This window comes from Chlorocebus sabaeus, chromosome 21, assembly GCF_047675955.1.
Source record: "Chlorocebus sabaeus isolate Y175 chromosome 21, mChlSab1.0.hap1, whole genome shotgun sequence".
In the NCBI taxonomy this organism is placed as follows: domain Eukaryota; kingdom Metazoa; phylum Chordata; class Mammalia; order Primates; family Cercopithecidae; genus Chlorocebus; species Chlorocebus sabaeus.
The window spans coordinates 31337388-31363253 of NC_132924.1; the positions used below are offsets into that span (position 1 = coordinate 31337388).

A 25866-nucleotide genomic window follows, 5' to 3' on the forward strand; every position below is an offset into this window, starting at 1 on the left:
ACAAGTTGGCACATTGATCCTATCAACTTTACGTTTGCAGTTTCACATTTGATTTAAGAACATACTTTCTCTTTCTCAGAAAGCAGCCTCTGATGGGAATTTTAATACTCACAAACATTAGTGACTACACGATTGAATGTACTTCTTCAGTGTGAATAAGTGACAACTTACTATAGCATCGATATCCTTTATGGACACGTTCCCCATTCAAAACGTTTTAAACTATTTTATTGGGGACATTTACCAGCACGTTAAAAACTCCTTTACAATTTATTACAGCATATGCATAGAACATAAAATGTGCACTGCCAAGAACAAATTTAAGGATAGGAAGAAAAGCTTAGATTTTTTAAAAAGTATAAATTGAAATGTATGCAGTGTTATTCAAATTTGATTACACTAAGCTCGATTTCCTCAGGACCACGTGTCACCTATTAACAAGTTTCCCTATCATGTCCAGGCATTGGCTCTGGTTGCAGGTGCTGGGTAGGCACTTGTAGGGGGACGGGCCTGGCACGATGACACCACGAATTCCCAAGTGTGTCACCTCTGGGCGAACTTGGGCCTGTTCACTCGGCCTTGCGCGGTGGCATCGGCTGCTCACCCTCTCGCACCGGGCGCCCCTCTGCGTGCAGCTTCTCTCGCCCCCCGCGCCCGACCCGGACTAGCGGCAACAGCAACACGGTGGGACCCTGCCTTGACCGCCCCCGCCCGACCGCGGCCTCTCCCAGCAGCCGGCAGGCTCTTGGGCGCGCCGACAGAGGGGCGCGGCTGAGGCTGTTGTCGCGGCCAGTTCCCGTTCCGGGCCCGCGAGGCGGCCGCCCTGGTCCTGCCCCTCCCTCGCGCAACTGCGGCCCAGCGCCCTCCCGGGCCACGGCGCTCCCCGGCCCCGGCGCCCCCGGACCACGGCGCTCTCTGGGCTCTTCTCTAGCTCTCAGCGGCTGCGAAGTCTGTAAACCTGGTGGCCAAGTAAGTCTCAGCGGCTGGGGATTCGCGCGGGGCAGACGCTTCTGGGATCCTGGGCGCTGCGAGCAAGGAGGCGCAGGGAGGCGGGATCTGCGTGCGGGCGGAACGCCGCGCGGCTCTGGAGGAGCTCTGGGTGGAACCAACCGGAGACACCCGCGAGTTTGAAGAATGTAACGAAAGTTGAGAGGGATGAACTTCACCGTCAGCGGAATCGTTTATCCCATTGTGGTCGAAGGCAGGGGTTCTCAATCGTGCCAGCATCTTGGAACCACCTGGGGAGCTTTTAAAATCCAGATGTCTAGGCTGCACCCTAGATCAATTCCGTCAGAATTTCACAGAGTCAGACCCGGGACTCCGTATCTTTTAAAAGCTCCCCAAGTGATTCCAGTGTGCAGCCAGCGTTGGAGGGTTTGTGACCAAAGGCTGGAAGGGCAGACAGGGGCCTTCATGGAGTCTTCATGGAGTCCCGCCTGCAGACGGGACAGCTGCTCCCAGTGTCCTGCTTGGTCCTGGAGACAGGGTGAGAACTTCCCTTTGGTTTCAAGCTCCACAAAGTAAGGAAATGAGACAATGCTTGGCAAGGTCGCCTGAATATCACATTCAAAAAAGCCTCCAATGTGCGCAGTGGTTTTAGCACATTGTGAAAAACATAGGAAATGACAGATGATGATGTCCCATTGGCTCTGCATTCTAGGAAACGTTTCGGTTGTTGGTGTTTGAAATTAAGTCTGGGGAAGCTAGTAAACCCATGGCCTTGATGACTTCTGGCCTTTCTGCTTTAAGGGTGAAGCCAGGGCTGGGCGCGGTGGCTCACGCCTGTAATCTCAGCACTTTGGGAGGCCAAGGCGGGCGGATCACCTGAGGTCGGGAGTTCAAGACCAGCCTGGCCCAACATGGTGAAACTCTGTCTCGACTTAAAAAAATAAAAATAAAAATAATTAACTGGGCGTGGTGGCACATGCCTGTAATCACAGCTACTCGGGAGGCTGAGGCAGGAGAGTATCTTGAACCCGGGAGGCAGAGGTTGCAGTGAACCAAGATCGCACCATTACACTCCAGCCTGGGCAACAAGAGCGAAACTCCGTCAAAAACAAACAAACAACAACAACAAAAAAAGTGAAACCAGAAGCCATGCTTGCCAAAGAGTCGAGTTTGTTCTCCCTCGAAGCCCCTGTTGAAGATTGAACTATCACTTTCAGGGAAGAGTAAAAGAGTAACTCCACGATGCATCTTAGAGAGGAGTGGATACCCTGTTCTCACCTGGGCGTAGATGCCAGGGGCCAGGTAGCTGAAATCCAGGCAAGCCAGGCATTGACAAAGTACAGACTTCTACCGAATATGCCAGACAGATAAGCAAGCTATGTTTAAAACAAACGGCAGAGTGGTAGAAGAGGGGTCTTTCAAAGATTGTAAGAAGAGTAGGTTTTATTTTTGTGGAGTGGAGAAATAAGTTCACACTTTGGAACCCATCAAATCTGGGTCCAAATTCGGATTCTGTCACTTCTATGCTGTGACTTTGGGCAAGTTCCTTGACCTCTCCAAGCCCCTGTTTTCCCACCTGTAAAATGAAGAGCGCCTCTCTCCTGAGGCTAGCATAGTTCGGCGAGATGATGTGCATCACACACCTGGAAGGTTGTGGCGCTGGCAGGTGCTTGGCAGGTGCTTGGCAGGTGCTCTGGCAGGGGTAGTTATTAGACACTGGAGTGGCAGTTTGTGCCTGTCAATTGTTTACTTAGTACAGCCACTATGAGGGAGAATGTTTGTCTATAAAATGTCCCCTTCAACGCTCCATTCCTTCTCTCACCCTGCTGCCCAGCTCAGGGCCTTAGCAGGCTTTAAGTCTGGAATCTTAGGCTGCAAATCCCCTCACTCCCCCAGGGCATATTAATGGCTCTGGAATACAGTTTTACTGCATGTGATAGAAATGAATGTTTTGACACACACACACACACAAACTGTGCTTAATTTTGAGACTTCCTCCCTTCTGTTGCCACATATATATCTTTTAAATGGCTTTCCAAGAAAGCTGGGCTGTGGACAGGGTCTCAGAATTAGTGTATGTGCACATACACGCATGTTGCTCCCTACTGGCAACATCCTCAGACCACACCCTTGATGTTCCTGTTTTGCTCCTGACTCTTGGCCTAGGGACAGTGAATCTTTCTTCAATGACCAAGGACAGTCAGGGATCTGAGGAAGAGAGAACCCAAATTCTACAATTGCTGATGCCTGCGTCCCAGCTGGAACTTTACCCTGGTACGTGCTCTGTGCATCATGGACGGTCACTTTGATCCTAACAGCAGCGCTTTTTTTTTCTAGTGTATGTGTGATCACTGATGTTTGCTTACACAAGACTATCAAAGTCTTATCTCTCATTCAAAGAAAAGGATTCAATATTTGCTCAAAATCTAAGATGTGAACGTAGGATTTAAGGTTTAAGTTACTAGTTTCTTCTATCATTCTTATTATTGGGGGGATTTGTTTTAGGTGAGAAGAAATTAGAAAAGGTAAAATGTGTACTGATGCTGAATTTTTGTCATGCAGAGGCTCTAGGTATTTTGCAAGTTTTCAAAAGTCCTGTTTTCTTTTATCTTCTGGGGACACTCAGTTGCATGTCACACAAAGGGCCTTCTTTGATTTACCCAAAAGGTCTGAACTGGTTTCTAGAAAAACTCTTTAGTGCATCAAATACTTGTTGAGGGCAAGTGTTGTTTCTAAACTTGACTCTTGTGGTGAGAGGTGAGTAGTCACTGGCATGTCAGTTAGTTGACGTTTTTTACCCACACTAGAAAGTTCATCCAAGCAAGACTTCCTGGCTTGAACTCTTATTTAAACATGTGTTTTATCTGGAAGTGGCACAGACCAAACTGTGGGCAAAGATTCCTGTGCAGAGTTGGCCAAGGCAAGCATGCCACCACCTCTTCCCTTTGCCATCCTCCCTGTCTCTGGAGCCATTGAGCCAACTGGGGATGATGCCACTCTGAAGGGATCCTACCTTGGTCCTCTAATGCGGCAGAGTTCCCTGATGAGGCATGTCCTTAGAACCAACAAGGCAATTTTGCATTATACTGTATGGAAATTAAAAGTTACTCTCTAGTAAACTGCCACTTTAGAATTTGTTTTACTGAAGTGTCCTTTTCCTCCAAATTATAGAGCACTGTAGTAAGGGCCCAGATAATTGCAAAGTGAATACCAGATTAGTGCCAGGTTTTGGTAGATTAAGATTTTAATAAAGCACGAACATCTACCATGATTATGTTTGTTTCAGAAAGTTGATGTCCCTTGACCTTCTGTTCTGTCATTGCCGCCATACAGGTTAGGGTCAGAATTGGGAGAATGTAGTCACTTGGTAGATATTTTCAGAGCCACCTGCAACTGGGCCTGGCAGTCACATATTGCTAAGTAAACTCCTTACATGGTAGCAGAGCCAAGAGCAGATGATGATTTACTTTGGAGAGTATTCTTGTTCTAATTCCCAAAAGATTAAAGGTCTAATGAGTAAGAACTTCCCCTGCTTCTTGTAACACATGCCCAGATTTCTGCCTATGACCTCAAAACCAAACCTTCTTGGAAGGAATTCGGGGAAAGCTAGGCTTTTTTGGCAGGGGATATCCTAACTCCTTACAAGACAGGCCCCTTCAGTGAGTGGGTCATTCCTGGACTCCATTTAACAAAGCTAGTGTTTATTCTTTTGTTTTGTGAGACGGAGTCTCACTCTGTCGCGCAGGTTGGAGTGCAGTGGCGCCATCTTGGCTCACTGCAAGCTCCGCCTCCCGGGTTCACGCCATTCTCCTGCCTCAGCCTCCCGAGTAGCTGGGACTACAGGCACGCGCCACCATGCCAGGCTAATTTTTTTTGTATTTTTAGTAGAGACGGGGTTTCACCATGTTAGCCAGGATGGTCTCAATCTCCTGACCTCGTGATCCACCCGCCTCAGCCTCCCAAAGTGCTGGGATTACAGGCGTGAGCCACCGTGCCCGGCCTAGTGTTTCATACTTAATATGAAAACAGGCATGTTGATGATTTCAAATAGAGATGTTGGATCTATAACGTATACCAGACATGTGGGGCTGAAATGGAAGAAACAATGGGTTTTGGAGTCAGAACCAGGATCAAGTTCCTATTTTATTACTTAATTCAGGGGTCCCCAATCCCTAGGCCATGGACCAGTACCAGTCGGTGGCCTGTTAGGAACTGGGCCACACAGCAGGAGGTGAGCAGCAGCGAGCTAGCATTACCGTCTGAGCTCTGCCTCCTGCCAGATCAGCGGCGGCATCAGATTCTCATACGAGGGGAACCGTATTGTGAACTGCACATGGGAGGGATCTAGGCTGCGCATTCCTTATCAGAATCTAATGCCTGATGATCTGAGGTGGAACCGTTTCATCCTGAAACCATCTCCTGCATACCCCCACTCGCCCACCATCTGTGGAAAAATTGTCTTCCACAAAACCAGTTCCTCGTGCCAAAAAGGTTGGGGATCGCTGCCTTAACTGTGACCTTCGCCAACATACTTAACCACTTCAGCTCCGTGTCCTGCTTTGTAAAATAGTTACAATAATGCCTTTCTTGTTGGGTAGTTTTCAGTATTTGATGAGCTAATCTATGTAAAGTGCTTAGCACATCACTCACCTTCTAGTAAGTCATGATTATGATGATAAAGAGTATGATGATTGCTTTGGTTCCAGGGCTGGTCTTTCCTTCTCCTAGCTGTGTGACTTCAGATAAGGTTTTTAATCCTCTTGAGCCTTGGCTTTTGAATCTGTAAAATGGGCTAACTCTATCTATCTGGAAAGATTGCTTTGAGGCTTGGTTTGATTACATGAAATGATGACAGGCCTGATCTGGTAGACCCTAAATAAGAATAGCATTTACATAGACTTCCTGTGTCCCACACTGGTCTAAGAGTTTAGAGTTTTTGTTGTTTGTTTTTTAGCATATTTTATCTTCCCAGTGACCCTGTGCAGTGGTTATCATTTGCCCTGTTTTATAGAGGAGACAACTGAGGCTCAACAAGATTAAATAACTAGCCCAAAGTCTATCCCAGGACTTGAAGCAAAGTCCCTGTTCTTAACTACTGCCCCAGCTGCTCAGTGAGTACCCCAGCCCCTGCTTATTCTACCTACCTCCTGAAGCCCACCACCTGCCATTAATAGTCAGATGTGCTTATGCTCTGTGTAGGGCCGTATTTCTGGAAAACAGAGCCCCTGCTTCCAAAGAGCAGCTTACTTAGGAAGTGAAAGTGGAGGCTCACTCCTCCTGTCGCCTCCTCCCACTTCCAGATAACCTTAAACCTCATCCATTGCTTAGGCTGGTTAATCTAATATCGACTGAAAAAAAAAAATCTGACACTGGTATTGACTAACATTATTAGAGTGGGTTACAATGTTAGTTTTGAGATAAATGTCATCTTGATGCACTGAGATTGTTAGTCTTTGTGTCATAAAACATGCCTTCACCCAGACAGATGTGGGGGGTATTTGGAAGACAGAAACCAGGCCTAGGAGATCCCAGGTTGAGACTCCGGTGGACAGCAACAGTATTGAAAACAATATTACATCGAAGGTACAGTGGTCTGTTCTAAGTACACCACCTTTTTTGACATTCCTTACTCATCCTCCCTCTCCTTTACCCCAGTGGCTTTGGCCTCTTCTTGAGTTCTGGCAATCTTCCCTGAGGTCTGGGTAAGTGTAATTTGGGGGCCCAGAAAGGCAAATTCTCTGTTGAGTGAGGTGTGGCTGCTTTAGCATTCCTGATAATGAGGTAGTAATTGTTTTTCTGACTTTCTGTGGTTGTGAAGTGCTCTGCTGGCCCCCCACCCTGGTGTGGAAGGCTGTTAGAAAGCTATTTGTAGCTCTTGGTTCCTCCTGGCATTTTGGGGCTTCAATTCTGCAACATGTTAATTCAACAAATATTATCAGAAAATCTTGCTGGTGCCAGGAGTCTACTAAGTACTTGGATTACAGCAATGAATGAAACAGACCCAGCCTCTGACCATATGGAATTTGTAGGCTGGGGGGTGGAGAGGATGTCCTAGTCAGCTTGGGTTGCTAAAACTATCATAGACTGGAGGGCTTAAGCAACAAACATTTATCTCTCACACTTCTGCAGGCTGGAAGTGTGAGACCTGTTTGCCAGCATGGGAGTTTGGTGAGGACCCTCTTCCTGGTTTGTGAAAGAGGTCCCTCATGTCTCTTGCTATAAGGGCACTAATCCCATCATTGGGGCTCCACCTCCCTGACCTCATTTAAACCTATTCACCTCCCAACAGCCCTATCTGTAAACACCATCAAACTGGGGGTCCTCCCTCACCATGTGAACTTTGGAGGGACATAAACAACAGTCCATAAGTGGGAGGTTAGGGCAGTAAGCACACAAGTAAATACATAATTATAACTTGTGGAAAGTGCTTTAAGTGAAAACAACAGCATGTCATGAGACAGGAGATCAGAGCGGAACTAGAATTAGGAGAGTCTGGGGATACCTCTCAAGGAATGAGCCTTTTCAACTAGGACTTGGGATGGAAAAAAGAGTGAAATCATGCTGGATGCAGGGAACAGCGGGTTCAAAGACCCAGAGGTGGGAGTGTTGAGTGGCTGGTGTGGTAAGGCCCAAGCCCAGGAGGGTACAGAGCTAAATAATGAGACATACTCAGGCCAAGCAGGGCCTCCTGGGCTGGGTAAGGATTTGGGGTTTTATTCTAAAGTGCAGAGGGAAACTTTGGAGGAATTTTCCCTCCTGACTTTTCCCTGTCATTCATAATATACAAGAAAAAGATCATTAACCACCTCTGTTTATTCAGATAATGAACAATCTCTACTTCTTAAGCTATATAAACCTTGTCTTAGTGTATAAAACAATTCTGGAGAGTATGGTTTTCAATCTCCAGATGAGGGAACTGAGGCTCAAAACAAAGTGAAAGAAGACAGAAACAGGATTTGGAGCCAGGTCTGCCCAGCCCACAACACCTGTTCCGTAGTTTTCTGGGACAGATGAGTGTAAATGGGTGTGGGCCTCCTAGGCACCCAGCGTCCTTCATCCGGAACTTCAGTGGATGGACTAGGGTGGAGTCCGGTCCTTCCTGGCTCTTTGGAAACAGGAACAAAAGACCCCGCAGAGTGGAGGGAGGTTGGGCATGTGTGGGTCAGGGGTTCAGAATCTGCAGGCACCAAATGTCAGGGACCCCTGACTATGGGAAGGGCTGTCAGTTTTTCATGCTAGTCTGTTCTGCTCCTCCTAGCTATTGCCCAGAAGTCCCAAAGCGGGTGCCTTCCCGGCTCTGTTCACCTTTGAAAATCTGAATTCGTCATTTGCGTGCACTTGGGAGGCCCAGGGTTTGGAAAAAAGAAATTCGTTATTGGGAGCTTTCAGGTCACAGGAAAAGCCTCCACTGTGTGGAGCCCACATCCTTGGCACCGCATGCTGACTGCTTCCAGGCATCTGCACTGACCCTGTTTCTCCTTCCCTGCCATGAAGCGGTCATAAGGTGGCAGAGCCAGATGTGTTGCAGGCCAGGTGTATCTTGGCTGGTTGGGCGGGCCTTCTGCTTAACATGGACCCTCACTTAGTGAGGGAAGAGAGCAGTCCGGGCCCAGGGGGTGCCGTGTCTGGGGCAGATACTTTAGGGGTTATGGCTCTGTCATCTTCTCAACCTCTTAGTGCCACTCAGGGTCACCACACGTAAATCCCTGGGTACTGTCCCATTTAGCTCTGTGACAGGTTTGTGTCCTAGATGCTTGCTGACTGTGTATACATGTTCAGTGGGGTGAATAAAAGTCTTCGACTAAGCATTTTGGCCAGCGATCAGCAGAGTGTTTATTTGCTGCGGGCCCAGTTTCAACTCCCACTTCGGTGGTGACTAATATATTTTGTTCTTGTGGAGTGCTTTTCATTTGATGAGCCCCAGACACTTTCTGTGTCAGTCCTAAATGCCATATCCAGATGTCCTCCAGCTTCCAGATCGGCCACTTCGGTGGCACTTTCCTCTGCATAAACACTTCAGCCCTCTCACAGAGTGGAGTTCCGGGAAACCGGTTTCCACTTCAAGGCTCCATTGTTTTCTGTTGGCTTTCTTCGTTAAGATATTTTTCCTCACTGGCCCCTCAGAGATGAATATCAAGTGCAGTGTTTTTGGAAACTTTGTTTTTCATAGCCTGCATAAAACCAAGAAAATACCAAGCAGTAGGTGATTAAGTACCAAGTCGCACAGGCAATGCTTTTGAGATTGACAGCTGGGCTCTGGTTAACCTTTTAAAGACAGCAGCAAAGGGAAATGCCTTAGAGCAATAGAAAATATTGGTGATGGAAAATTGAATTTATTCACCAATAAACTTGGTAAGTGGCATTCCCTAAGTGAGCCTGCGAATTATGAAAATCCACATATCAGTGGACATGATGAAGCACCTGCTATTCGCAGTGTACCGGGCCAGATTCATTCATTCGACGGTTCCTATCTAGCACCCTCTATGTGCTGGAGATAGGGTGACTCACCAGATGGACACTCTCCCTCGTCGTCAGTGCTGGCCTTGAAGATGACAGATGGAAATGCTGGCCTAGGCTGCCCTCTTGTAGGTCACAGCCAGTGCTTACTATGTGACCAGTGTTGTTCTAAATACCGTACATATGTGTATTAACTCATTGCATGCTCACAGAGATCCCTACATGCGGTAGGTGCAGTTATTATCTGTACTTACAGAGAAGAAAACAGAAGCACAGGAGAGAGCATTATTTGTCCAAGTCACATAGCTGGTGATTGGAACCAGATCACCTGGCTTTAGAGTCTGTGCCCTTCACTGCCACTACCAACCACTGTGAAAGGGAAATAATCAACTTAGGACACAAAGTTTCACGCGCTCTGAAGCAGGTGGGGATAGAATACCATGGGGCCTCCCAGCAGAAAGAGATGGGCTTAGGGGAGAAACAGAGTAAGGTGGGAACCCTACCCTTTTCCCAATCTGACAGGTGACATCCCCCTTTGGGGGGATGGAGGAAATGTTTGGCTACTGAGGGGGCTACTCCGGCCAGAAGTAAACAAAAGAAGCAACTGTCTCGGGGCCAGGAGACTTGGATGCTAGTTTTGATTGATCCAGACAAGTTCAGGGCCCTGCCCAGGGCCTCCGTTTTCTCATCTCTAAAATAGGTGGCTTGGACAACATTCTGTTTGACTTCTGGAGCCCAGGATTTCAGCAGAGAGGGGAGGAGCTGGCTCTCTGTGCACTCTGAACAGAGTTTCCTGACCAGAAGATGTTTGGCTCTGAGAGATGTGGGGGCAGGCATTGGACTTCCCAGAAGGCCCTGGCAGCTGTGAAAGGACGTATGCATTCCACTGTGGTCCCACCCCAAATGCTGACGTTGGCTGTGTCTGCATTCCTTTCTTTGTAGGCAGGGTGGCAGTGTCTGTGTGTCTGGAGCTCACACTATAAGGCACTTTGTATGAGAGACAGAGGGAGCTAGAGGGAGGGAAGAGGGAGTAGGGAGGGGAAGGAAGCCAGGAGGGAGAAAGGAGATACCGAGAGGGACTGACTTCCATCTGCTTTCAAATTCTGAGGGATTAAGTGCTTTCAGATACTTAAAGTCAATGGGTGTTAATGGAGTTAAAAAGCTTCCAGTAATAATTGTAGCTTCATCCATCTGCTAAATTTTCTCCAGAGTCGGCTGTCTATAGTATTCTGGTATGGCAGAGGCATACATGACCAGGCTTGTTTTCCAGGTTAAGTTCCTTAAGAAATTGTAAACCAAGCAAGAAAAACAAACAGACAACAACAAAACACAGATTGTTGTGGATTGTGCAGCAGGAAAAGTAGGACCCTGTTTGAGCTGACCAAGCGTGTGTATTCTCCATACAGCCCTGTCGAAGCTGTGTAAAATGTGTTCGGTGCTGGCTCCTGCCAGATGCTGTTGGCATGGCTTCATCTGCCCAGCTGGCTGTTGGGTACCTTGCAGAATGATGAAGCCTGTTGTTCACGTCATCACCACAACCCTGAACATCCAAGCAGTGCATGTCAACAAGTAGAGTAGAATTATCTTCTTTACTTGTAAAACTGTGGAGCCTGTGGATTAAATTCACCAAAATGAATCATATTCAAGAGAAGTCATTTCCCAAAGGAGAATTCAGATGTGGTCCCCACATTCATGGATATATGTGGTCCCCACACTCATGGATATATGTGTGCAAGTTATGCTTGGGGTTGGTGGAGCCCACTCTAATTGACATTTACAATCTGGGTTATATCACCTCTGAGGTAGGCAGGCACCTATGTGAGGAATGATGGCTTTAACTTAGTTCATTCAATAAATGAATATCAGTTATCTATTCCTAATGTCCAGGATGGTGGTGGGCAGAGTGTCTTAGAAGCCCATATTGTGTATAGCAGGTTGTGACTTTACCAGAGATGGCATTTGCTGGTTAAACTTTAGTGATAGGATGTGTTTTTAACAGAACGGGAAAGATTCCGAGCTAATTTTCTTGGTAATAATAGCCATTTGGGTTGGGGAGCTGATACTGGGTGGGAAAATGTGAGGCCCCTTGGACATCATCCATTTGCTGCTGAGAAATCAGAATTAAAACATCACCTGGTGTCAGAATGTTCCAGAAGGCAGTTGAGCTACTAATGTGTAAAGTGTTCAGAGGTATGCGTTATATGAAAAAAAAGAGGAAATACAAGACAAAGGAAATGAAACGTTTGGCAATCATTGAGTATTTCTTCAATAAGGTATTTCTTGTGGCTCTGGGATTTTAAAAATCCACTGGAAAGCCAGTATTGTTGACTTTTGCTCTGTACTATTTTTGTGGGGACTGATTATTTTTCACTTTATATTCCTTATTTCTGACTAGGCTTAATGGTAACACCCTAAGTTGATGGCCTTCTACTAAATTTAAAACAAAATACAGGCCGGGAGCGGTGGCTCACTCCTGTAATCTTAGCACTTTGGGAGGTTGAGGCAGGTGGATCACCTGAGGTCAGGAGTTCAAAACCAGCCTGGCCAACGTGGTGAAACCCTGTCTCTACTAAAAATACAAAAATTAGCCGGGTGTGGTGGCAGGTGCCTGTAATCCCAGCTACTCAGGAGGCTGAGGCAGAAGAATCACTTGAACCCATGAGGCGGAGGTTGCAGTGAACCGAGATTGCACCATTGCACTCCAGCCTGGGCGACAAGAGTGAAACTCCATCTCAAAACAAACAAACAAAAATAACAACAACAACAAAAAAACTGTTCCTATCCACAATCCCATCAGATTTACTGTGATACGTTTGCCAAACAGGAAGAGCTTTTTATTTATGTACAGGTGCACAGAAAGTCTTAACATCTCATCTGAGTTTGTTTGGTCTTAATGAACCATCGTTTAGTTTAATGAGACCCAGCATTTTTTCTCTAGGGCAGATGGGCCCTTTGAGTTGAAAGTCACAGTTCCTCAAAAGAAGACAGTCGCTGAGAATGTTGTGCTGGCCTGCCTGGAGATGTCCTGAGATGCCCTCATGAGGAAAAGGCTCAAAATATTTTAATCATGCAGATGTATAGCCTTCTTATTAAAAAAAAATTATGAATAACAGTACTACCCAATTCCTGGTGTCCTCTACCTTTCCAGAAGTAATTTTTATTCTCACACCGTGTGTCTTCTCACAGGTAGTTTTCTTGGCGTTTACATTCACGGATGTATGCCTATGGAAAATGTGGAGTGCTTTGTGTATTTGGAAGGCAGGGGATGTGGGCAAGCCATATAAATGTTATTATACTTTATATTTCTTTCTGCAACTTGCATTTTTCAATTGACAGGATGTCTTGAGGATCTTTCTATGTCAGTACATACAGCTCCACCATATTCTTTTTCATCACTGGTCTGCTTGGCTTTTATGGGTACCCACCCAATAATTCTAACAGAAATGATGGCTGTGGTTCTGTGGGGCCAAGTGAGGGGTGGAGTGAGGTGTCAGGACCAGGGATCCAACACGAGTTGGGAGAAGGTGAATGATGTAACTTCAGGACAAAGAAGGTGCATGTTCTGCCTATTTTTCTTCCTAGTGAAGTAATATCTCCCTATGTAGATGACTGCTAAGTCTGAGTTAGACAGGGAATGGTGTTATATTTTATCTTAAATTTTAATTCCATAAATATTTACAGTATCTGAAAAAAGGTTATAGTGACTTTTCTGTGCTAAGAGGGGTCCTTTACTGTAGTGGGCTCAAACAACCAAGGTTTTTTGTTTTGTTTATTTTTTAAGAAACAGGAGTCTCACTTGTCACCCAGGCTGGAGTACAGTGGTGTGATCATAGCTCACTGTAGCCTTGAACTCTGAACTTCTGGGCTCAAGTCATCCTCCTGCCTCGGCCTCCTGAGTCGTTAGGGCCATAGGCATGCACCGCCACGCCTGGCTGTCAAACAATCAAAGTTGATTTCTTTCTCATATCTTATGTCCATTGCGAGTTGGCAAGAGCTACTCATTGTGGTTATTTGTGGGCCTGAGCTGATGGAGCTGCCCCCGTCTTGTGCTAATCATAGTGCCAGAAGCAAAAAAAAAAAAAAAAAAAAATTGCACATTGATAAATTATGCAGTGATGCCTAAAAGCCTCCTACCCAAAGCAACGCGTTCCACTTCTGCTCATGATTCGTGAGTTAAAGCCTGTAACTTCAAGGGGGTAGGGAAGTGTAATCCTACCAGGTGTCTAGGAGAAGAACCTGAACTGTTTGATGAGCAGAATACTTCTACCACTGTGCTGGTTTTCAAGGAAGGGGTGGGAAAATCTTTGAAAACTCTCCTATGACCCATAAAGTTATATCCTAGAAGCCAGTCCTTTCTGTGTACATAAAATCACTGGCCTTTACCTGTGGCCGCCAAGGTGGCAGAGAGCAGAGCTGTTTGGGAACTCACTTCAAGAAGTGGTCAGAGCTTGAGGAGGGAGGGTCAGGACAGGAGCAGAGGAGGATGGCGTGGTACTGGGCCAGGTTCCATATGACCTGGATGCCAGCAAAGCTAGCCTTGGTTTTGCTTATGCTTGTATTTGTTTCCAACCTATATAGCAAGTATCCCAGTAGAAAAACTTACAGAATGGCCTAACTACACAGAGCTCACTGGTGAAGAACACTGGGTTGTAACTCTTAAGATAGCATCTGCTACATTGCTAAAGAATGTTTTACAACAGAGCTTAGATCTGTTAGGAATCTTAGCTGCTACTGTTGCAACACCAGTTTGTGGAAAGCTGTGTTATTTATTTTGAAATATAAACATTAAACAAAAGAGCAAATAATGATTCCCAACAATTGGGTGCCTAAAACAAGAGTGAAATCATGAGGCCAGCGTGGATGATGGGAAATGACTTTCTTGAGGTTTCTGTTCTCAGTCTGGCCCCATCAGTTGGGATGGAGTCCAGTCTTGTCTGCTCATCCTGGAAGGAAGGCCCTCATAGTCACACTGGAGCAGGGAAACCTCTGCTGGGTGATTCTGCACAGCATGAAGCTCCAGCTAAATGGATCATGTTTGCTAGTGTTTTTTAGGCTGCAGAGAACAGGGGCACACTAGGCTTTCTATGTTCATGGGGGTTTATTATAAAGATACACAAAATAAGGGAAGCTGTGGCTGGTGGCCTCAGCTGTGGGCAGTCAAACCCACACGTACTGTGGGTTTTTGAGACTCAGCATCTCTCTAAATGGCTCAAATTTAAACTCCCTGAGAGAGGAGCTCTAACCGGGTCTCCCTGTCACCTACCATTACAGAGGGCTGCAGTGGAGCAGACACCTCTGTGATCGTGCTGGCTGGAGCCCAAGGAAGCTCTTGAGAGCCACAGCACCCCCCTGTCTCTCTCTGCTCATTTCTTCTTCCACACATTCACCATACTTGTGATTCCTTGTTCTGTGTCTGTCAGTCCTGCCCGGTTGTAAACTCTGTGAGGGCAGGGAGCTACTTGACCTCTGTGTGCCTCAGTTTCCTCATGTGTAAATTGGTGGTAACAATGAGCCCTGCCATCTAGGGTTGTTGCAAGGATTGAGACGATAGAAATTAGTAAATGATTCGCTCATTACTGAGTGCCAGCCCTGGCCTAGGCATTTTGTGCATATTAACTCACTTAATCCTTACAGCAACATTTTGAGGTAGGAACTCTCACCTTGAGGCAATCACGGCACAGAAAAGATGGCTAACTTGCTAACAAGTGATGATCCTTATAATGAGTGATCTTATAATAAAGTCCCACTAACAGACATAACCTGAGAGTGCCCCTGTTCCCCACAGTCTAAAATCACCAGCAAACACGGTCCATTTAACAGGAACTTCCCTCTAATTTGTTCATGAGTCAGAATTTGAACACTGCTGTCTCTAGAGATCCCAGACACCACGGATGTAACCCTTATGTTGTCCTGCCTCTCACCATGTGTATAAAGCCTTAACATCCATGCTGATGCCCTAGTAAAACACTTGGTGTTAGCTATTATCAGACTAGGCCCTGCTGGAGCCCTTGCACAGCGCAGGGCCAGACATGAGGACGTGCTCAGTGGATCTCTGTAGAAGGAATGAACAAGGCTGCAACCTCATGGAGTTGTCCTACCACTCTCTGCCCCTGCCCACCCCATCGCAGCTATCCTGTGGGTCACACTGATGGGAGAGCACTGTCATGTGACTCGCAGCTGGCAGAGGCTGCTGGGCAAGGTGTCCAGGTTTGCTGTACAGGTCAGGCAGGCAGGGCCGGGCCGAGGAAAGGGAGACCATTTGCCATTATCTTTGAGCCTCTCTTTGGCACGTGGAATTTCTCAGATGCAGAGCTTTAAAGCAGCAGAGTGGCAGGTGAGTTCTTACCCTTCTTTATGAAAGAAAAACCAGGGAAAGCAAAGCATTCTGCTTTCTAGAAGCCCGGTCATCTGGAAGCCAGCTTCTGCAGCTCAAAAGAAGGCCTTAGCAGTTACAAAGAAACGCAAGATCATGGTGTGAAGCCAAACATGGAAAAAGTCAGTGTAGGCGCAAATGCACGCAGAGAAAAGCTGAGAGGAAGTGCTCCAAAATGAGAATAGTGGTTACTGCATATGGGTAATAGGGAACTTAATTTATTTCTCTAAATTTTTTTTTTTTGCATTTCCCAAGTTTTCTACAGAGAGCAGGTATTGTTTTATACTTACAGAAAAAGTTATTAAAACATAGAAAGGTACATGTAGAGAACATCTTTATAATTTTTTTTTTTTTAATCTTAGTATCTCAGTTATAAGAAATGCACATCTCCTCTCAGAGTCCCCTGGGACAGGGCAAGGAAAGAAAGAAGCCTGGGGTGAGAGTGACACTGAGCCTGGGGTGAAAGTGACACTGAGTGTGTGTGTATCTGTGGTTTCTCTGGGGCCACCCGATGATTCAGGGACAGAGTCCTGGCTGCTCTCCAGGAGGTGAGACTCCTTTCGAGGTCAATCATTTCCTGATGGGTCCTGGTGGCCTCACGAGATATTAATATAGTACAGTTTGGTCAGTACCCATTTCTGTTTCCCAGCTTATTAACACTTCCTATTGCTCATCACTTTTGTTTTTGTCTTGGGATCATTTTTCTTCTACCTGAAAAACTCTATTTAGTATTTATTTTAGTGCAGATATGGTAGCAACAAAGTCTCAGTTTTTACCTGGAAAAACTTTATTTTGCCTTTGCTTAAAAGAAAATCAGTTTCATGGAAGTGTAATTTCATACAATAACATTCACAGATTTCAAGCATATGGGTTGCTGACTTTTGACAAGTTATAGGTATCTATATGTATATTCATACATACAGACACACATATGTGACTGTATAAAAGGGAGAGAGCAAGCACTGCAATCAAGACACAAAACATTTCTGTCTCCCCAGAAATGACCCTTATTCCTCTTTGCAGTCAATTTCTCCCCTGCTCCCATCTGCCCCCTGCCTCAGGAAACCATTGATCTGATTTCTAGATCAGATTTTCAGAATCACATGAATGAAATCTTTTTTCTGAGATGGAGTCTCACTCTGTCACCCAGGCTGGAGTGCAATGGCACAATCTTGGCTCACCGCAACCTCCACCTCCCAGATTCAACCAGTTCTCCTGCCTCATCCTCCCTGGTAGCTGGAATTACAGGTATGCACCACCATACCCTGCTAATTTTTATATTTTTCAAGGAGACAGGGTTTCACAATGTTGGCCAGGCTGGTCTCGAACTCCTGGCCTCAAGTGATCCACCTTCCTTAGCCTCCCAAAGTGCTGGGATTACAAGTGTGAGTCACTGCACCCAGCCCTATGTACCCTTTTGAGCCTGGCTTCTCTTACTCAGCGTAGTATCTGTGACACTCATTCATGATGTATTCTTGTTTCATTGGCATTTATTGTTGAATTGTGTTCTACTGTTTGAATATACTATACTTTGTCAATCCATTCACCAGCAGTTGTCCTCTGTGTGAGCCACAAGTTATTCTATTATAACCAGGACTGGAAGTCCCTTGTTTTTTTTTTTAAAAAAAAAAAAAACAGTAAAAAAAAAACAAAAAACAAAAAACAAAACAACAAAAAACCCATCAGAACCCCTGATTCTTTTCAAAAGGCGGGTTTCTAGAAGGGGAAGTTACTAAATAGAAAGTTTTCAGAGTCTGTTGACACATACTATGTCAAAGGACTTTCCAGAGACTTCCACAGATTTACATTTCCACCAGTGGTATAGGAGAGTCCTGACTCACCAAACATCAACAGCATTTTTGTATCTTACTCTCTGATCTTTGCAAGAATGCAAAGCTGCCAAATTGTATGCAGCAGTGAAGGGAATTTTACATTGAGTATAAACCAGTAGGTCCAGTATGTATTTTCTTCCTGAGTTTGCAGAATTTTCAGTGACCTCACGTCTTTAACCTCTGTCTCACTGAGTTGCTGATGAAACTGATCTGAAAAGCCAATTAAGATCATTCCTGGCCGGGCGCGGTGGCTCACGCCTGTAATTCCAGCACTTTGGGAGGCCAAGGTTGGTGGATCATGAGGTCAGGAGATCAAGACCATCCTGGCTAACACGGTGAAACCCCATCTCTACTAAAAATACAAAAAATTAGCAGGGCGTGGTGGCGGGCACCTGTAGTCCCAGCTACTGGGGAGGCTGAGGCAGGAGAATGGCGTGAACCCGGGAGGCGGAGCTTGCAGTGAGCTGAGATCGTGCCACTGCACCCCAGCCTGGGCGACAGAGCGAGACTCCGTCTCAACAACAACAACAACAAAGATCATTCCTGGCATCAGTATTTTAAATGGAAGAACAGCAGGCAGGAACTCTGACATCTCACCACCCTAGCTTTTAGTGATTGCCCTGGAGTGGTGCTGTCCACTTAAGTAACCCCTGGCCACATGTGGCTCTTGAGCACTGGAAATGTGGTTGATCCAAATTGAGATGTGAGGTTAAAACACATGCCAGGTTTCCAAGCCTTAGTATGAAGAAAAAGAATGTAAACTATCTCATTAATAAATTTTGTGTTGATGGGCTGGGTGCAGCGGCTCTCACCTGTAATTTCAGCACTTTGGGAGGCCGAGGTGGGAGGATCACTTGAGGCCAGGAGTTCAAGACCAGCCTGGGCAATATGATGAAACCCTGTCTCTACTAAAAATACAAAAATTAGCCAGGTGTGGGGGTGTGTACCTGTAATCCCAGCTACTTGGGAGGCTGAGGCAGGAGAATTGCTTGAACCCGGGAGGTGGAGGTTGCAGTGAGCTGAGATCACACCACTGCACTCCAGCCTGGGCAACAGAGTGAGTGAGACTTCATATTAAAATAATAACAATAATAATAAATACATAAATTTTGTATGGATGACATAAATTTTGTATGGATGACATAAATTTTGTATGGATGATATACTGAAATATTTTGAGTGTATTAGAATTAAAATATATCATTGAAATTGATATATCACCTGTCCATTTTTACTTTTATTAATGTGGCTACTAGAAAGTTTTAAATTACTGGGAAGCTGTGTCATATTTCAATTCATCAGAACTGCTCTGTGGTCTTCTTTTTCCCTTTGAAGATCCGCCATCCTGCAATCCCTGCTTCCTTTTCACCAGAGCAGCTTCCCTGAATCTTCTCCTGGAGGCTCTGCAGACCTTTTATTTAGTTTGGAAGATCACATTGCAGGATGGGACTGGGGCACTGGTTTCTGTGAGGAGCCTGGAGTGGTGAATTGTCCCTGGGATTCCCTTACCCTGGGAACTAACCCTCTCTGAGGGCAGAAAGCTAGAAAGAAGAGGAGTTGGGAGGAGATGCCTGTGCAAGCCCCAGCTCCCTTCAGGGCTCCCTCATCGCCCACAGGCTCTACCCCCACCTGCCTTTGCCTTAGGAGATGGCTTTTGGTGGTGGACTCACCCTCCTCTGATCTCTGTTTCATTTTTCCAATTGGTGATCCATCTTTTGTTCTGCAGTGCGTCCTTTTTTCTGGCTGCCTCCATTAGCTTGGTTTTTTTCTTTGTGTATTCCCTGGAGCTGCCTTACCAGGATCTCCAACTTCAGTCCCCATTGGTCTGTACCACTGGCCTGGGAAAGCCCCACTGAGGAGAGCAGACCCAGCTCCCAGATACCTGGTCCTGGTCCAACCTTGGTCTTTTTGCCTGGAAGAGAGAACCAGACCCTCTTCATCAACTGGACCACCCCTTTACCAAGTAAAGAAAGGAAAGGATTGCCTGCCAGGGCCAGCAGATCTCTGGCTCTTTGGTGTTTCTGGTAATAAGTGCCCATGAACTTTAAATTGATCTCCAGTCTCCCATGGTATGGTTTTGGTCTACCCTTAGATTCTGTTTACCAGGACTGAGTTCAGTTTCTCTGCTTTCCTTTCCAACATCCATACCGTGTTAAGTTCTTGCTGAATTGAGCTAACTCTGCACACTTGATTAAATCTTAAGCCAGGGCTCTAGAAATGATAAAGCAGCCTCCTTGCCAGATGGCTGTCATATAATATATTGCTTTATTTAGGTGATTGTAAGTCAGGAGACTTTCCTTCAGTTTCTGCCTTTGATGGCAAGAGGTGGAGATACCTGTCTATGGCGGCGATTACAGAAAACATCTGGGAAGACAAGTCGCTGTTTTTATGGGAATCGTAGGCTTGGAAGAGACAGAAGCAGTGAGTAAAATGGGCCCCTCGTGGGAGGCGGGCAAAGGTCGGGAAAGGAGGGATGAAGGAAGTTGTGCAATACCCCTTCCCAGCTTTCTAAAAAATGGAGCATGACGTTGAAAAACGCTAAATCATGAAGTGAGAAGCGACTTCTTTCCAGTTTTCCCTCAGCCTTGTGATGATCTTAAAGAGAAAGTCTCAATTCTGTGCTACTGTGTCTTTAACATCTCTCAGATGCTTCCGAGAGAAAACAGGCCCCAACCGCAGCAGGACTAGCTGGAATACGGTAATATTGTTGTATTTCTGATGAATTAACTTTTGTGTTACTTTCTATGCATTGCAAAGGATTTTTTTTTTCCTGTTTCTAATGGTGACATAACATTCCTTTAAAATTATTAGCATTTTCAAAACTCAATTGAAAACAAAAAGTTAAGCAAATAAAGTATGGGTGTGTCTCAATTATGGCAAGAACAACCAAAAAGTGACTATGGTGGGGATGTTGAACGTTTAGAAAACACTGTCCTAAAAGAAGAAGGTACAGAGAGTAGTCTGATATCTGGGAATACTAGATTTTAAAATTATTCTCTTGCCAATTTTATTCATTCATTCACCATGTGCCACAATAATTTTTTTAAGTCTTTGTTCGATTTTGCAGATTCCAGAAAGAAATTGGAAATTGAAGATTTAAAGAATGTTGTTTTAAAATATTCTAACTTCAGAGAATGATGCCAGGAACTTAAAAAGGTATTATTAACTGCTCATTTAAATTTAATATTGTCAACTGGTATGCTTTAAATGAGCCAATTCTTTAAAGCTAAGGATCCTAAAGTGGGTCATAGAATTGACTGCCATGGAAAATAGCCGGGCGTGGTGGCTCACGCCTGTAATCCAAACAATTTGGGTGGCCGAGGCAGGCAGATCACTTGAGGTCAGGAGTTCAAGACCAGCTTGGCCAACATGGTGAAACCCTGTCTCTACTAAAAATACAAAAATTAGCTGGGTGTGGTGACACACACCTGTAGTTCTAGCTATTCGGGTGGCTGATGCAGGGTAATTGCTTGAGCTCGGGAGGCAGATGTTGCAGTGAGCCAAGATTGTGCCACTGCACTCCAGCCTGGGCCACACAGTGGGACTCTGCCAAAAAAAAAAAAAAAAAGAAAAAGAAAAAAAGAAAAAGGAGAAAAGGCTGGATTAGCATTTAATAACTTTTATTGGAACAATAACCAATATTTTCATCCCTTTAAATTTTTTTGGTGAGGATCTCTTGCCCTTCTGTTGCTGATAATTTTAAATTGTACTCTTTCCTGCTCTATCATTTGGGTTCTAAAAAGAAAGCTATTGCATGGGGTCTGGCATTTGATAGGTTAAAAAAAGAAAACATGGAAGCGTGTCAAAGAGCAGGAGACTCATGTGCCCTTGGTGGAAAAAAAATTGAAAACCACTGGACCTGAATGTTAACGGATGTGGCTTGTGAAACATATTAATGATGTTGATAGTGTTAAAAGATCTATGAACTTTTTTTTTGAACTACAAAAAAACTTTTTTTTTAAACTCTTTCTCTGAAATGCATGGGTTTTCCTGCCTAGACAAACGACAAAGTGGCCAATTCCAGGCCTTTCCGTTTCCAAGATCATTTTACACATGCAAGTATGCCTGGACAAGAAGAGGCTGAAGGGTCTTCTATGGGATTTAAAAAAAAAATTATTATTATTATTTGCTGTTATTGTTACAAGGAAGGTAGTGAGTTCAATTTTGGGATAACTCAGATAAACCCAAGTGTTTTTTAATGCCCAAATAAAATAGCTTGGGTCCCTGTTCCTACCCAGACAAGAAACTCAGCACTTGTTTTCAAGGGTTTCCAGAGAGATGCCTCTCTTGGGAATCTAATCCCGGGAACTCCGTGCTGGCTCTCCCTCTTCCTCCTGCACCTCTGCCCTCCCTCTGTCCCGCTTCATGCCACATGGGGCCATTGCTTCTCCCTCCTTCCCCAGGGTGCTTGTGTATAATAGACTTTGCTGAAGGTCAAGGACACGGGGGAAGAGGTTATAGCACAAACCAAAATGGGCAACAGTGACTGAGACATCACTGTCCACCGGTTCCTTGGCTCTGGCTACCACAGGAGACTTCATGCTGTTGTCTCTCTCCTTAGGCTATTTTGTGCTGAGACCCTGTCTCCCACCAAACCCCACAGGCCCTTCTTTCCCAGTTCTGGGCCTGTTCCCTGCTTGGGGAATGCAGAAACCTCCAAGCCCTGTTAGCCTTATTATGTAAAATAATACACCTTTCCATCTCTATCTCAGTCTAAGGTCGAAGCACACTTTTGCTTTATAGTAAGAATGAAGAAGTTTTGATTTAAAAATAAAAAAGGGTTAGCTATCTCTGGTCACCTACTCTAGTGATGTAACCCTCAAGCGCAAACAATTAAATTATGATTTTTTTTTTCTTTAATGCATCTAAGATAAAAGTTTTGTTGCAGACAGGACCTTGCTCTGTAACCCAGGCTTGAGTGCAGTGCTGTGATAACAGCTCACTGCAGCCTTGAACTCCTGTGCTCATGTGATCCTCCTGCCTTAGCCTCCCCAATAGCTAGGACTACAGGTGTGCGCCACCATGCCTGGCTAATTTTTTTTATTTTTTGAGAGATGGGGGTCTCACTATGTTGCACAGGCTCGTCTCAAATTACTGGCCTTACTTCAAGCTATCTGCCCATCTCAGCCTCCCAAAGCACTGGGATTACAGTCATGAGCCAACTTGCCTGGCCAGATAAAGGTCTTAAGCATGGCTCCTTCCTGCTCTAGGTAGAGAAACCCAGGACCAGTGGGAGGTGGGGTGGGCTCTTTCTGTAGCTTTTGCTTTGCTGATGATGTCATTGGTCTCTTCAGGGGATGCACAGAGTAGCAGGGGCCCTGGAGGGCAGGGCCTGAATCCTGATTGCCCTACTGCTGGGAGGACACACACAGCTGAAGATGAATTTCGGAAAAGTAGCCACTTGCTACTTTAACTATGGAAGAGCAGGGCCACAGTGAGATGGAAATAATCCCATCAGAGTCTCACCCCCACATTCAATTACTGAAAAGCAACCGGGAACTTCTGGTCACTCGCATCCGCAACACTCAGTGTCTGGTGGACAACTTACTGAAGAATGACTACTTCTCCACCGAAGACGCCGAGATTGTGTGTGCCTGCCCCACCCAGCCTGACAAGGTGCCCCGGGGACAGGGACGGGCATGGGCATTGTGTGGACCCCGGGAGCTGGAAGAGGCCTCTCCCTGCTGATCTGAGTGAAGAGCGTGGGAGTTTAGTCCAGGGGGCAGGGCTGCACTTTGGGGTACTAATAGCACACAAATGCCTGGGTTAGCAGGTTGCACAATCAGGTCTTTCACTCCTGTGTTTGTGTCTGGAGCAAACCCTGACATCTCAGTTCTCATTGCTGTGTGTATTGGTTCCCAGACACTTCATTTTTGGATCCTCTTTAAATTAGGAGGGAAAAAGAACATAAGCATAAAAGCATCTGCAGCAGCGATGTTCGTTCAGTGCCTCTGAAGACTGGAGGGTGCTCACTGCTGGGTGAGACTCGGAGGGGGACTGCCTCAGGTTCAGGAATGATGACATCCCATGGTGGGTCCACAGCGAAGGATCTTCCCCGCTCCACTGTGGGGCGCCTTAACAGCCCTTACTTTCACTGAAGTTTTACGTTATCTCCTGAAAAATAAAATAGAGACCACAAATTCCTTCTTGGTTAGAGGAATGACACAACCCGTTTATGACATGACCCCGCTGGGATTCAGAAGAGACCAGGACTGTTTCTGGGGGAAGCAGTAGCACACTCGTGTGCTTTGTTATCTTCTCTTGATTTATTTTGCTGCATTTTTAACAAGAAAAAAAAAGCCGTTTTTAACATATGGCCTGTCACCCTCCTGCTATGTGGCCGGGTGCCCACCTCATTATGACCAAGGGGTAGCTCTCCCCCTCCACTCTCATTCCTGCACGGCAGTTGTGTCAGGTTAAGAGGGACAAGGAGAAAGCTGGGCCCCATGGCTCACGCCTGTAATCCCAGCACTTTGGGAGGCCGAGGCAGATGGATCACCTGAGGTCAGGAGTTTGAGACTAGCCTGGCCAACATGGTGAAACCCCGTCTCTAATAAAAATACAAAAATTAGCGGGTGTGGTGGCAGGTGCCTGTAATCCCAGCCACTTGGGAGGCTGAGTCAGGAGAATCCCTTGAACCTAGGAGGTGGAGGTTGCAGTGAACCAAGATTGTGCCATTGCACTCCAGCCTGGGTAACAGAGCGAGACTCTGTCTCAAAAAAAAAAAAAAAAAAAAAAAAAAGAGGGAAAAGGAGGAAGAGAGAGAATTCCATAGCTACTTGTCTATCCTTTTTGTTTTTCGGCTCGTGGAAGCCTCCTGGTTCCTTTGAGCTGGGTGGTTTTATTTCTTGCTCAGGAGGTCATTTTTCAGATTTTAGGGCTCCAACATGTTGACTGTCACAGCAGCTGGGGGGATGGCATAGCTACCGGCTGTAGTAAGAACTCAGAGCCCTGCCCTGAGCCTGCCTGAGGGTCCTTATGGTAGGAAGATACCTCTCATGCCGCCCCATGCCCTCATGCTTGTGTCGCCTCCAGGTCCGCAAAATTCTGGACCTGGTACAGAGCAAGGGCGAAGAGGTATCCGAGTTCTTCCTCTACTTGCTCCAGCAACTTGCAGATGCTTACGTGGACCTCAGGCCTTGGCTGCTGGAGATCGGCTTCTCCCCTTCCCTGCTCGTTCAGAGCAAAGTCGTGGTCAACACTGACCCAGGTAGGAGTCAGCCCCAGCGAGACCGCAGGCACCAGTGCAAGCAGGGCCCTGGGGTTTGGTAATGGCTGGGCAGCCCTGAGTGCCACCTCAGGAAGCAGGCCCAGGTGCTACTTTGATTTTAGAAAGGAACAGCGGAACCCTGTCACCCAAGTGCAGCCCAGGTGGCTGCTATTGAACTGCCCACACCTCGATGGGCTGGTTTATAGAAGGGCCTGTGGAAGTGTGGGAATGGCCTCTGTTCTAACCGCTTGCATTCTTCCTATTCTGACATATGTAGACATTTTAATGGTTGCACAAATTCAAGGTTGTATTTTTTTTCTTTAAAAAAAATCTTTAGCTGGACATGGTAGCACACACCTGTAGTTCCAGCTACTCAGGTGGCTGAGGCAAGAGGACTGCTTGAGCCCAGGAGTCTGAGGCTGCAGCGAGCTGTGATTGTGCCCCTACACTTCAGCCTGGGTGACAGAGTGAGACCCTGTCTCTGAAAAAGGAAAGAAAAAAATTAAAAAGCCTTGCCAGTTTTGATTCTAAGCAAGGTATTCTGTCACCCTTGGGTGCCAGTCCTTATTTCCAAAGCACCATGGGAGACCCCATTAGTTAATTGATTCGTTCAATAAGTATTTTTTGCTGTACCCATTACATGCCAAGACCCTACCCTGTGCTGAATGTCAGGGAGACAGTGGTGAGCAAACACAGATAGGGTTCCTGCCCTCAGGGAGCTTCAAGTCTGCTGGAAGAGACCGCCAGTCAGCAATCTCACAAATGTGCCCTTGCAAATGGCAGTCAGCACAGCGGCCAGTCCAAGGCACATGAGAAGATATCATTGGGGCCAGGATCTGCTCTGGGGCAGGAGTCTTCTTTCTCTGCTTTTGAACTCTCCACTTTGAGACAGCTGTTGGTAACATACCAGCACCAAGGACCCAAATCCTGCCTTTTAAAGAATCCAGTATGTCATTGGAAACAGAAGCACAAGACAGGTGTGTGCTTAGGGGAAACAAGGCCAGCCGGCCGAGTGTCAGGGCTAGGCTCCGGCTTCCACGGCCCCT

At 46.0% G+C, this 25866-nt stretch overlaps 1 protein-coding gene across 11 annotated transcripts in view; it reads left to right on the plus strand.

Annotated features, from left to right (window-relative positions):
- Positions 1–569: 569 nt before the first annotated feature.
- NOD1 (nucleotide binding oligomerization domain containing 1) overlaps positions 570–25866 on the plus strand; it is a 51199-nt gene continuing 25902 nt past the window's right edge. For 3 of the 11 annotated variants that reach the window (XM_073009003.1, XM_073009005.1, XM_073009004.1), the window contains exons 1-6: positions 571–969; positions 19884–20031; positions 20115–20308; positions 20678–20766; positions 22905–23226; positions 24646–24820. In XM_073009003.1, the coding sequence (XP_072865104.1) occupies positions 23026–23226; positions 24646–24820 (376 nt within the window). In that variant the 5' untranslated portion in view covers positions 571–969; positions 19884–20031; positions 20115–20308; positions 20678–20766; positions 22905–23025. Of the gene's footprint in view, positions 970–3114; positions 3223–19883; positions 20032–20114; positions 20309–20677; positions 20767–22904; positions 23227–24645; positions 24821–25866 lie in introns of all 11 variants that reach the window. The other 8 variants (XM_073008999.1, XM_073009007.1, XM_073008998.1 and 5 more) reach the window with 8 other exon arrangements.